The sequence below is a fragment of the Rana temporaria genome, chromosome 10, assembly GCF_905171775.1.
Source record: "Rana temporaria chromosome 10, aRanTem1.1, whole genome shotgun sequence".
Taxonomy (NCBI): Eukaryota; Metazoa; Chordata; class Amphibia; order Anura; family Ranidae; genus Rana; species Rana temporaria.
The window spans coordinates 149,943,767-149,958,158 of NC_053498.1; the positions used below are offsets into that span (position 1 = coordinate 149,943,767).

General features: G+C 47.7%; 1 protein-coding gene across 1 annotated transcript in view; it reads left to right on the plus strand.

Annotated features, from left to right (window-relative positions):
- Positions 1-14,392, plus strand: part of NPHP4 (nephrocystin 4) — a 268,250-nt gene that overhangs the window by 87,655 nt on the left and 166,203 nt on the right. Inside the window, exon 9 of the mRNA XM_040326547.1 lies at positions 806-926. Coding sequence (XP_040182481.1) covers positions 806-926 — 121 coding nt within the window. The remainder of the gene's footprint in view (positions 1-805; positions 927-14,392) is intronic.

The following is a 14,392-nucleotide window of genomic DNA, read 5'->3' on the forward strand; positions in this document are numbered from 1 at the left end:
CCAGATTTTGCACTCTCCAGTTTTAGTAAATCAAGCTAAAAAGTCAGTTATGGGGAAAGATCTTAGCAGGGGGAGTGTCAGACCTTTGTAGAGAGACCACTGCTTCCACACAGGAGCCATGGTGGTACTTTGCTGCATGCTGGCAGTGGACGGGCTTTTCTGCTCAGGCTGTGGCTGCTTTTTAACCACTTAAGGACCACCTCCTGCACATTTATGTCAGCAGAATGGCACGGCTGGGCACAAGCACGTACCTGTATGTCCTCTGTAAGTGCCCAGCCGTGGGTCGCGGGCACGCGCCCGCTAACCGGTCCGAAGCTCCGTGACCGCGGGACCCGCGGACCCGATCGCCGCTGGAGTCCCGCGATCAGTCCCCGGAGCTGAAGAACGAGGAGAGCTGTGTGTAAACACACCTTCCCTGTTCTTCACTGTGGCGCTGTCATTGATCGCGTGTTCCCTGATATAGGGAAGCACGATCAATGACGTCACACGTCCAGCCCCACCCCCCTACAGTTAGAAACACACATGAGGTCACACGTAACCCCTTCAGCGCCCCCTAGTGGTTAACTCCCAAACTGCAATTGTCATTTTCACAGTAATCAGTGCATTTTTATAGCACTTTTTGCTGTGAAAATGACAATTGTCCCAAAAATGTGTCAAAATTGTACGATGTGTGCCTTTAAAGGCAGAGAAGAGTCTTGTCCTTTGCCGGGATAGGTAACGGCTTTAACCCGGACTGAGCATTGATAGGAGGTGAGGATGAGCCGTGTGGGGGATGTGACGTAACACAAGCTTTGTCTTCCCGCAGTTCTGCCGCGCTGGTGTTAAGGAGCCGCATGCGCCTGCCTGAGATGGTCAGTGACCCCAGATTCACCATCGTCTTCCTGCTGGAGTATGTCTTCACTGTGCCCAGCGCTGTTGGCAGCAAGGTACCGTAAAATATGTCCCATCCTCCAGTATTTTGTTTTTATTCTTGATCAGTGTCAGCCCTATACAGGGCACATGGGTGACCCCCCCCAAATCCATTGCGCCCGGCCCCCTAATCTACACACATGACACATGGATTTCTATGGATTTTTTCCCCCCAAAAGCATGTAATCCTTTGGCAGAGGGGAGAAGGGAAAAAAAGTGGGGGGGTGGGATTGTCATCCCTTGGCAGAGGGGAGAAGGGGAAAAAAGGGGGGGAGGGAAGGTGGTATTGTCATCCCTTGGCGGAGGGGAGATGGGAAAAAAGTGGGGGAGGGAAGGTGAGCTTGTCATCCCTTAGCAGAAGGGAGAAGGGAAAAAAAGTGGGGGGAGGGAAGGTGGGATTGTCATCCCTTGGCAGAGGGGAGAAGGGGAAAAAAGGGGGGGAGGGAAGGTGGTATTGTCATCCCTTGGCGGAGGGGAGAAGGGAAAAAAGTGGGGGGAGGGAAGGTGGTATTATCATCTCTTGGCAGAGGGGAGAAGGGAAAAAAAAGTGGGGGAGGGAAGGTGGGATTGTCATCCCTTGGCAGAGGGGAGAAGGGGAAAAAAAGGGGGGGGAGGGAAGGTGGTATTGTCATCCCTTGGCAGAGGGGAGAAGGGAAAAAAAGTGGGGGAGGGAAGGTGGTATTGTCATCCCTTGGCAGAGGTGAGAAGGGGAAAAAAAGGGGGGGTGGGATTGTCATCACTTGGCGGATGGTAGAAGGGGAAAAAGGGGGGGGGGGGAGGTGGGATTGTCATCCCTTGGCGGGTGTGGGAAGGGGGAAAAAAAGGGGGGGTGGGATTGTCATCCCTTGGCGGACGGTAGAAGGAACCAAAAGGAGGGGTGGAATAGGGAGTGCTGAAAGCTTAAAAACTGTCCTTGGCAAGAAGGGGCGAAAGTGCCCGGTATTGAAGACTGAAAACATCGGGGGGGGGGGGTGATTTATTGCCAATGAAGATCCAGGCATTGCTCAGCGGAGTCCTCCTTTAGGTTCCCCAGCTGGCTGCCTATAGAAATCAATGTGTGAATTGTTATTGTATATAAAGCTGCAGTTTCCGTTGTCTCCCATCTGCTGGCGGAGATAAGCTGGGCCCCTCCATGTTGGCGGGGGCGGGGCGGGGGGGGGGTTCTGATTTCCTCGATGCCACTTTCTGCACTTTACACACAAGTAGATTTCAATCACCCCGCTCCGATTCTTCCCTCCTCCCCCCCCCCCTCAGTATCTGGAAGAATCCCGGGGACTTGATTAAATTCTGCGCTTTTCTTTGCAGCGCCGGTTAGATTTATCAGTCTGACTTTCAATAAATGTTTCTGCTTCTCTTAACATTTTTAAGTGCGCCATTTAACGAGAAGGCAAGAAAAATACTTTCCTGTTTGTGCTTTTTTTTTTTTTTTTTAAACATGACCTCTTTTATGGGGAATAAAATAGCTTCTGCCTTTTACAGCGTTCTTCATTGTGACATTTCCAATCTGCAAGGATCGCGGCGCTCTCCATAAATTGGAGGACTGCAGATTTACAGAGATATTCAGGAGAGCGACTGACAAAATAATACAATTCTGACCCATACCAGTGAGTGGGAAAAAGTATTTGCTCCCCTGCTGATTTTCTAGGTTTGCCCCACTGACAAAGAAATGATCAGTCCACAATTTTAATGGTCGATTTATTATAACAGCGAGAAACAGAATACCGTATATACTCGAGTATAAGCCGAGGCTCCTAATTTTACCACAAAAAACTGGGAAAACGTATTGACTTAAGTATAAGCCTAGGGTGCCCATCTGCATGCCTCACTGTGCCTCACTGTGTCTCAATGTGTCCATGGGCATGCCTTACTGTGTCCATGCCTCACTGTGTCCATGCCTCACTGTGCCCATGCCTCACTGTGCCCATGCCTCACTGTGCCCATGCCTCACTGTGCCCATGCCTCACTGTGCCCATGCCTCACTGTGCGCATGCCTCACTGTGTCCATGCCTCACTGTGTCCATGCCTCACTGTGCCCATGCCTAGACTGACGTTTAACATGGGAGTCTTTAAAAGGGGTGTCCAGCTTTTGAAAAATCGGAGCTCCCCAGTCGTAGGTCCCCCTAATTTTACCACAAAAAAAATGGGAAAACTTATTGACTTGAGTATAAGCCTAGGGTTTCCATCTGCATGCCTCACTGTGTCCATGCCTCACTGTGTCCATGCCTCACTGTGTCCATGCCTAACTGTGCCTCACTGTGTCCATGCCTCACTGTGCCCATGCCTCACTGTGCCATGTCATTTTTACAGCGATCAGTGCTATAAAAATACACTGGTTTCTGTAAAAATGACACTGGCAGTGGAGGGGTTAACCAGGAGGGGGCACTGTAGGGGTTAAGTGTGTCCTAATGTGTGATTCTTACTGTGGGGGGGGCGTGGCTGGGCGTGTGACATCACTGATCGTCTGTTCCCAATGATGGGGAACAGGCGATCAGTGACAGTCTCACTAGGAAGCACGAGGAGAGGTTTGTTTACACTCGCCTCACCCCGTTCTTCCTCTCTTCGACCCGATCGCGGGACTCCGGCGGCGTTCGGGTCCGCGGTTCCCGCGGTGGATGGTCGCGGAGCTGAAGACCGGGTCACGAGCACGCCTGCGCGACCCACGGCTGGGATCTTAAAGGGGACGTACATGTACGCCCTTGTACCCAGCCGTGCTATTCTGCAGACGTATATCTGCGTGCGGCGGTCCTCAAGCGGTTAAGTGTCACTCCTCTCTTCCCCTTGGCCTAGATAACTGTATATTATAAGGTTCTGTAGAGAGCTCTCTTATGTAGCAGCAGATAACACTCGGGCATGTGCGATCTCAGCTTGTTGGGAAGTCGTGTAACATGACGATCGGATGGTGATGATCGGACACGTTTTCGCATGTTCTTCAGATCCATGCACTCTCACTTCCTTGTGAATACAGAGGAGATACGGACAGCCGCACACCAAAAAAAAAACTTGAAAAAAGGTAGCCTTTAATGGTAATAAGAAAAAAGCACTACAAAACACAGCAAGCAGTGGGGTGTATAGCTGACGCGTTTCGCACTAGGGTTCAGTGCTTAGTCATAGCTTCCTTCCTTGTGAATACACTTCCACAGCGCAGTGTGAGATGAACAAGTACCACCACACTTGCACGCACTCGAAATTGGGTTAATATGCACGCACTTTGACCGCGCGGTCTCTAAAAAGAGAGGCGAAGGACTAACGGGGCTGGTTGAGCGGGCTAGATCCTCTCACTCCCTTATAGGGAGTCCCTCTGCCCCGTTGGGCTTCAAAGCAGAGCAGGTAGGGCGGGCTGTGTGGGAGGACCCCCTCACACACCCGCCATTGCCACCCGGGGCATGGAGAAAGGTGGCAGATTGCCTCTGGGGGAGGCCTGCCTACTCCCAACTCCTGCAGTCCGGCTCCTCTCTCGAGTACACGCACAAAATACACTTTAAAAAAAAATGTTATTCTGTTACTGTCAATAACATTGTATCTTCTGCCCCCACAACATTATAACATCATCGCCCGTGGTGCTTTTCTTACTCGCCTTCTTCCGCACTGATGCGTAATCATCTGCGTCCCCTTGAATCTCGATTTCTGTCAATCCCCAGCCTGGCTATCATTGCGATATCCCTTCTCTCTGTGTCTCTACCCTCTCTTACCGAATATGCAAAGGTGATCAGCCTCTGTCCGCACAGACGCATTCCATCGACATCTCGGTTGTCGTAGAAATTCTGGCTGTTTGCAAAGCAGACAGACAGATATTCTGTGTCTCATTCATCTTAATGAAATAATCCATAAGCTATCTAAATAGATTCACTCACCATCATTCTCTGCCATTCATACAAAGAGACACCATCACCAGCCTGTTCTCATATCATTCTGCCAGCCTCCCCCCAAAGGCTCAGCCAAGCACCTTTTATTTACCCAAAACAGGAAGTGCTCAATGCACCCATTAAACACCTCCCTCATGGGAGTGGTTAACACAGGATCTTCCACTGACACAGCTAACACCATATAAGGACGTTCCTTCTAACAGGAAGTCCCATAGAATACATGAATAGAATATAATACAATGGATACAATACAATGCATAGAAGTACATACAATGCTGCTAAAGGCTTATGGGCGTGGCAGGGAGTGCCCCCCCTGCCTCTAACCGATCATAAGCTCTCATATTAATCGCCTGATAGAATCCTAATCTGCGCCATTCCATAGAATAATGCATATCCAGATTATACCCTTATTAAGGTGGAAAGGAAGCTATCTACAGGCGTACGCTACGAATCGCAAGCCCTGCTGATCAGACAAGACCCAGATAAGAGCGCACATCTGTCCATAACCACTAGTGTGCCCGCGGAGTGAGCGCACCCCCTCCTCAACGATCGTCTGTGCTAAATGCACAGAGGGCCCCTCGCCGGCGGACATATGCCCACGCCGCAAACATCACACTCCAACCTCAAGACATTTTCTACTACTAGATGAGATTCAACCAGCCTCAGACTGCCCCAGTCAGTTCTATTTAGAGCGGGCTGGGGCAGTACTAAGACTGGGTGCCATTATGACAATACATATTAAATACATCTTCAAATTTCCACAACAGTCCTCCCTTTTTGTCATATTGCTCCCATTTGTCCTTCCAATCTTGATAGTCTTCTTACACCTAGAAACTAAATCAGTCTTTACAGTCCATAAAAAGGAAAACACGGCTTGACATGTAGACTCTGTTCTTCAGGAGACATGACTTATAAGGAGGGCACAACTTGGTGAGCTGTAGTAATCGCAGATCGGTCTGGGGTCCTCTGTGTCTTGTACGTGGGTCCGGCTTCGGGGCGTCTCATCAAGGAAACTGTGGTCATCTGCTCCAGGTCTGGTCACGCGTCCAATCAGGCAACAGGAGCGCCTCATCACGACATAGAAAGAATAGAAATAAAAACCACATGAGTATATATATTCCCATTTCCATCAACCACGATCCGCTGTAAAATAAAAATTAAATCCCCAAAGATTCCCAGACCCTTCAAAGGACTCCCAACCTTCACTTAGCTACAGCTCTGGCTCTGCCTTGCAGGGACCCAAACATTATCCATATGGGCCTGAACTCCAATTCCCAGTATCCCCGATCCAGGTATAACAATCTTTACTTGTAAATTCCCAGAAATCGCCCTTGGACCGTGAGAACTTCCTTGTAGCTTCAACAGTCATATGAAACATTCCATCCTCAATAGGTGTGAATTGTTCAATCGTATCATAAGCTCAAGTCCCCCCACCTTGTATATGCAGGAAGCCATGCCCAGACCTGGTCCGGGTTGGTGAACAATTCCCGTCTTGCTGTCCCTGCCATTCCTACTTTCTCTTGTGCCATCAGATCCTTGCGATCGGCCACGATACAGGATGCTGGGACAGCTTCACCACCACACATGAACCTCTTGAATTACCTTTTAAGCTGTAGATACCCAACCAACAAGAGGCAGAGACATAAAAACGAAAAACAATTCTACCCTCTAAAGACATCTCATTAAATTCTATTGACAAATGTCTGTCCGGAGTCCTCACTAGTTTGTCAATAATCCTCATACCAATCATCATAAATAGCATGTACCGCTGTCATCGCTGGGCACTAAAGCTCGGTGGAGACTCAGAACAGACCCCGCAATCCGTCCCGTTCAGTTTCTTAAATAGTCATAAAATAGACTTTAAATAATAACTTGGGATGCTTTTCATCGTTACCTATGCTAAAATTTACTAAACAAACAAATACAAAATAAACGAAGATACTACTAATTTCTTTGATGTAGTTGAGCCGCTTCTTGCAGTGGCTGGCGTGGTCTCATCCATCAAGTTTCTTTACAAACGACCCAGTCACCTGGTTGGGAAAAAAATGAAAACCAATTACCGTGTCAGGGTTCAGGAGAGACTCTCCTGAACCCCTTTGAAGTTCATGTTACAGTGATCGCACTCACCCCATCACCTGAGAAAAGACGTGACAGCTGACGAGGGGAGTACGACCCTGGTTTCAGTTGACCTCCAAACAAACCTTATGACAATAACCCCGACCTCGGGACTGTGTTCCCTGCACAATCTGTGCGTGGCTTACCATCTCCTGTACTACCTGGAACCATTGGCAGGTTCATCTAAAATGGGAACCTACTTCACCAGACTGCTGCTTGCCGATTCAAATTCCATCAAAGAAAGACAGTCTTGGCACAAACTTGATTTAGAATTAGAAAGATTAGTGTTATTAGTTCGAAAAACTGTCACTTTTACATTTATTTATCCCCCCATTTTCTTCCTCATTACAGACTGGAGGAAGAAGAAACAATGAAATAGCCTATGATCCTTTAAACCTTCTTAGACTCGTATTTATCCATGTGTACAGCTGTCTATATACACCTGCTCTCTATGTACAGAAACTTCCAGAAGCTTCTTGGACCTGAAAAATACTTAAGCAGAAATCATTACTTCATCCCTCATATTTATCCTGCAGAGAATGGCAAACAAAAATGACATTCCTGTAAATTTTCAATGACATTCTTTCAAAACCGATTCAAACAAAACCCTCTATAACCCTTACTTTCCCCGTTTCTACAAAAATACTACAGCCGCGACGCATCGGAGGATCGCCGCGGTAAATTCGAACATATTCACGTTACTACACACAAACATTCATATACAAATGTGGGGGAGATATTCATAGTATCCAAAACAAAAATGAAAAAAAACAAAAACCAGCCGGAAATCTGCCTTCACTTTCAGCAATAGACGAAAATACAATGGGAAAATATGAGAATAGCGTGAGAGCCTTGCATAGACAGCTATGTATAGCTCTCCTTTGAGGGTCACCAAAGCGTGTACCACGCCTCCATCCACACGCATCATTACAGATTTCTGAAACCGCAGCGAAACCACATCCACTCCAGAGGGATACCCAAATAGTATCCTTGGCAATCTTTTAAAGGGGTCTAAAGGCCTTTGCCCCCAAAACTAGGCTTCGTGCACTGTGTAACCGTCTGACTGTGGGAAGCCTTCCTTCCCACGCGATTCAAATCGACTTATCGTCTTACCTCCCGCGTCCGAGAGAAACCGTTGCACCCATATCGGGGAGCACCGCCCGGTGCCTTCTTCTACGGTGGATTGAAGGACTACAACCACTATCTGGTCCAGTCCCTCAACTAGAAAACCCTAACCGAGGCATCATCTCTATGGCTTGTTGTCCCAACCCTCCTGGCACAGAACTACAGAGTAACTATGCCAAATGATTCGTCAACAACCACAGATCAACCCCCAAATTAGGCCTCTACCCCTCACAGTGTATGCATCCCATACACTGCGTCGCCAGACTAAACCACACGGAACACTTACGCCCAGTTATCACCTGCAGAATAATGTGGCTTCTCTCTGCATCTAGATGTTACAACAGTAATGGTGAAGCCCTTCTGTTTGCTCCAAAATACCCAAAACTGTATTTATAGTATAACACTTCACAAAAACGACTGAAATTAAACTTTAAAACACTCTTTTAAACGCCAAAATATTTTCCGTTGTCCCTTCAGGACACAAGTCTCATTGTTAATCTTTCGGAAGACTTCAAAAACTCCTCCCACTGACTTCCTGCTTATATATAAATGCTGAAAAAGGACTTTCTGCTGTATGCTCAGCTTGTAAAACCCCAAATCTGGTTTATTTACATAATGACAGGAAGAGGGAGGGGAAATCTATCTTCATCAAAAAAAACTCCATGGACCACAAATATCCCCTGGAAGTATTATCCAATAGTAAACAAAGCCAGAACTGACTCTCTTCTGTCTCTCTCCTTTTAAAACAAAATTCTTTGGGTTCAGGAAAGGTAAAACAATCTCCTCCCATCTGCAGAATAGGAGTTGATCTCCCCCCCTGACCCTACGATCTTCAAATACAAATGAATTGCCAAGGACCCCAAATATTCAATATTCAAACACCAACAAAATTCAGTGCATGCAAAGCAGTCTTTTCACCAAAAAACGAAATTCTTACACAAAAGCCTCCACTCTTATACTGCAAAGTCAGCCGGTAGGTTAGTCAGATCCTGTATACAAATTAGCCCTAGCACGCAAGCACTATTCAAAAGATAGCGCTTTAAACTGCATCTCAAAAATGGCCAGCAACAATGGCGCCATTTACGCTTGAACTGCGCCTCGCACCTGTCTGCCAAAGGACAGACCATACTACACAAAGGAAAACAAAAATCTGCCCCAAAGGCTGCGAAATTCCACTGCGGTCACATGGTATCACACCCAAAAGATGACCCAGGATGACCCACAGAGCAAACAGACTGCACCTCACAAAATGGCCGCCAACGACCATAGCAAACAAGATGGCTGCCAAATGCAGCCCCCAAAAATCTGCCTAGAATCTCTCCACAAAGACAACACATGGAACATCAAAAACGAACACCAAAAACATTTTCTAAAAACAACCAACCGACAAGGCACACATTTTAGGCTCCTTCAAATCGGACCTTTTCATGGTGTGAACCCCTCATAATGAGCGCAGGGATGGTGGGAACCCCTCACACTGAGCCCAGGGATTCAACACTAGTCACCCCTCCCTCCCAGAGCCGCATTTGAGGCTGCTTCAAATCGGACCTTTTGCCAACACAGCACATTCAAAAAATTTCAGATACATGCGCAACATTAAAACAAAAACACTTTTCTCAAAGTTCATGTACACACCATGGCATAACTTTTCATGCTTATGTAACAAGCCATTCAAAAAATATACTTAGGTCACATCATTTAAAATGCCTGCTATTGTTTACCAACTTTGACTCAGTGATGGGACAGCCATGCTGGTTGCCCATCCCCCCCCCGAGCCTCATGGCACACCAAACAAATCACCCCTCCCCCACTAAAGCACATGTTTCCTTCATCAGCCAAACAATTCAATCACAGTTCAGCCACACTCACAGGGACATGTCTTTTGGTCCCATACAAAGGTAAAAATACATTACATTCAAAAGATACAAAATGTCTCCCTGCACACATCGCAGGCTGAATAATGCCACCTCTATACTGACAAATCATCCACAATATACAGTTTCCATATGCATCATAAAAATGTTATATCTAACTTTCAGAAGTTTCAGAATCAGAACACTGTCCGCCCCTCCCCCAAGCCGCATGGTCCACCACATGGTCAGAGAAGCCATGCCTGGCTAAACAAACCGTACACAAAAGGTAATTTTTCCAAGCAGTTTTAATCTGGTCAAACAATCAATTACTTACTTACAAACTGTTCAATCATACAGCATTCAGGCATACACACATAATTCATACATACATGTACAATCAAATCCACTCGATTTCACAAACGCAAGCAATCATAACGCAAGCCATCATACACATATCCAATCCTAAACACACACACACATCCAAATCAAACTTTTAGTCCATGACAAAATCATACATGCACACGTCCAATCCACAGTCACAAACACACACACACACACACACACAATCAGAAGCACACAATCGCACACACACGCGTACAATCGGACACACACATATAACCGATTATTTCAAAAAGACAAGAAATTTGATCTTTTCGCAGAGCAGAGTCCCCCCACGCATCGGAACATAACCGATACCCAAAGGGGCCCAGTCTGCTCCTACCTGGCTCGCCAATTAACTGTCGTAGAAATTCTGGCTGTTTGCAAAGCAGACAGACAGATATTCTGTGTCTCATTCATCTTAATGAAATAATCCATAAGCTATCTAAATAGATTCACTCACCATCATTCTCTGCCATTCATACAAAGAGACACCATCACCAGCCTGTTCTCATATCATTCTGCCAGCCTCCCCCCAAAGGCTCAGCCAAGCACCTTTTATTTACCCAAAACAGGAAGTGCTCAATGCACCCATTAAACACCTCCCTCATGGGAGTGGTTAACACATGATGTTCCACTGACACAGCTAACACCATATAAGGACGTTCCTTCTAACAGGAAGTCCCATAGAATACATGAATAGAATATAATACAATGGATACAATACAATGCATAGAAGTACATACAATGCTGCTAAAGGCTTATGGGCGTGGCAGGGAGTGCCCCCCCTGCCTCTAACCGATCATAAGCTCTCATATTAATCGCCTGATAGAATCCTAATCTGCGCCATTCCATAGAATAATGCATATCCAGATTATACCCTTATTAAGGTGGAAAGGAAGCTATCTACAGGCGTACGCTACGAATCGCAAGCCCTGCTGATCAGACAAGACCCAGATAAGAGCGCACATCTGTCCATAACCACTAGTGTGCCCGCGGAGTGAGCGCACCCCCTCCTCAACGATCGTCTGTGCTAAATGCACAGAGGGCCCCTCGCCGGCGGACATATGCCCACGCCGCAAACATCACACTCCAACCTCAAGACATTTTCTACTACTAGACGAGATTCAACCAGCCTCAGACTGCCCCAGTCAGTTCTATTTAGAGCGGGCTGGGGCAGTACTAAGACTGGGTGCCATTATGACAATACATATTAAATACATCTTCAAATTTCCACAACACGGTGTGCCGCCAAGAGAACAAAGCCACGTTGGACGCGCCAAAATGATAAGGATTGACCCCTGATACAACCTCAGGGCGAACCCCATTCTGCCGTTGACCCAAATCATAATAGTGAAACATGCAGGGAGCTTTGGAGTGAAGCTGTTTAGGAGTGCAGTAGGAGGGAGGGGTTGGAGACATCTGGTTTTGATATTTAGTCTTTTGTCTTCCATTTCAAGTTGTAACTTTAAAACATTATATCTGTCATAACCTCTTTTTAAAGAGAATAAACACTTGTACCCAGATTCAGGGAGAGATACGCTGGTGTATCAGTAGATACGCCGTCGTAACTCCGAATCTGCGCCTTCATATATTTAAGTGTATTCTCAAATTGAGATACGCTTAAATGTAGCTAAGATACGACCGCCGGCGTATCTTAGCTGTCTGTTTACGCCGGCCGCTAGGGGCGTGTGCGCTGATTTTCGCCTAGAATGCGTAAATCAGCGAGATACGCCTATTCACGAACGTACGCTTGCCCGTCGCAGTAAAGATATGCCGTTTACGTAAGGCGTTTTCAGGCGTAAAGATAAACCACCAAAAAGATGGCGCAGCCAATGTTAAGTATGGACGTAGGTCCCGCGTCAAATTTAGAAATGTTTACGTCGTTTGCGTAAGTCGTCCGTGAATGGGGCTGGCCGTAATTTACGTTCACGTCGAAACCAATGAGTCTTTGCAGCGTAATTTGGAGCATGCGCATTGAGTTACGTCCACGGACGGCACATGCACCGTACGTTTCTAAAACGTCAATTACGTGGGGTCATGCCTTATTAACATAAAACACACATTAGTGAATTCCATCACAGAGCCATAAAGAGTTAAATGTTATCCTGTCACTGTCAATAATAACATTGTATCTTCTGCCCCCACAACATTATAACATCATTGCCCGTGGTGCTTTTCTCACTCGCCTTCCTCCGCACTGATGTGTAATCATCTGCGTCCCCTTGAATCTCGATTCCTGTCAATCCCCAGCCTGGGTATCATTGCGATATCCCTTCTCTCTGTGTCTCTACCCTCCTCCAGAACTTTGCCCCTTTCTCTTTTATACATAAGAAGACTTTTCTCGGCACCATTGCCTTTTATTTTGCTGCTGCTCAGTCCAGCCTGGAAGTGGAGTTGGTTAAGATTGGCGAGCCAGCCGGAGAGGTGGTAGATACATTGATTCCAGCAGAGGAACTGAGAGATGAGAAACCACTGACAGAGCGGCACCCAGCAACTAAGGACACGTTTTTCTTTGATTTAATAAGTGAGATAAACCCACAGGAACCAGGAGGTGTCTGTACAGCAGTTCATAATGTGCGGAGCACGCGGGGAGTCTGTGATTGATGTGCAGCAGAGGGAGAGTGCTGGGAGACCATGTGGCCCGATAAAGTCTGCAAAGGACTTTCAGAATGAGGGATTATATTAACTAATAAAGAGAACTGCTACACAGCGAGAGTACCATTAGAAAGCTGATGCTGCTACTTTGTTAGTTTTTCTTCTCTTGAGTTTAAAGGGAACCTATGGCCAGACTATGGACATTCAAGTATCCATAGGCTTAAAGGGGAACTTCACCACCCAGTTATGAGGAATCAATCAGCAGCTACAAGTACTGTCTTAAAAAAAAAAAAACACACATACGGCGCTGTCTTCTTTTCATTACTACACCACCATCTTGGATTTGAGAGCTGGCTTCTTGGATAGGAGGAGATCAAAAAATCCATTGGTGATCCCAAAAGAGGAACTCGTTAGTGAGGTTGCTGTCAACCCATAGAGATGTGAAGGGGGCAGAGCACACTACTGTAGGATGTGTAGTGTGAAGGGGGGCAGAGGATACTACTGTGAAAGGAGTAATGTGAAGGGGGGCAGAGGACACTACTGTGGGGGGGGGGGGGGGGTGATGTAAAGAGGGGGCAGAGGACTCTACTGTGGAAAGTGATGTGAAGGGGAGCAGAGGACTCTACTTTGGGAAGTGATTTGAAGGGGGCAGAGAACACTACTGTGGTGGGGGAAGTGATGTGAAGGGGGACAGAGGACACTACTGTGGGTGGGAGTGATGTGAAGGGGGGGCAGAGGACACTACTGTGGGGGAAGGGATGTGAAGGGGGCATAGGAGACTACTGTGGGGGAGTGATGTGAAGGGGGGCAGAGGCCACTACTGTGGGGGGGGGTTATGTGAAGTGGGGCAGAGGACACTACTGTGGGGGAGTGAAGGGGGGGCAGAGGACACTACTGTGGGGGAGTGATGTGAAGGGGGGCAGAAGCCACTACTGTGAGGGGGTGATGTGAAGGGGGCAGAGGACACTACTGTGGGGGGAGTGAAGGGGGGGCAGAGGACACTACTGTGGGGGAGTGATGTGAAGGGGGCAGAAGCCACTACTGTGGGGGGGAGTGAAGGGGCAGAGGACACTACTGTGTGAGAGTGATGTGAAGGGGGCAGAGGCCATTACTGTGGGGGAGTGATGTGAAGGGGGCAGAGGACACTACTTTGGGGGGGGTGATGTGAATGGGGGCAGAGGCCACTACTGTGGGGGGGGGGGGTGATGTGAAGGGGGGCAGAGGCCACTACTGTGGGGGGGGGGGGGGGTGATGTGAAGTGGGGCAGAGGACACTACTGTGGGGGGAGTGAAGGGGGGGGCAGAGGACACTACTGTGGGGAGGTGATGTGAAGAGGGGGCAGAGGACACTACTGTGAGGGGGTGATGTGAAGGGGGCAGAGGACACTACTGTGGGGGGAGTGAAGGGGGGGGGCAGAAACCACTACTGTGGGGGGGTGATGTGAAGGGGGCAGAGGACACTACTGTGGGGGGAGTGAAGGGGGGGCAGAGACCACTACTGTGGGGGGGTGATATGAAGGGGCAGAGGACACTACTGTGGGGGGGTGATGTG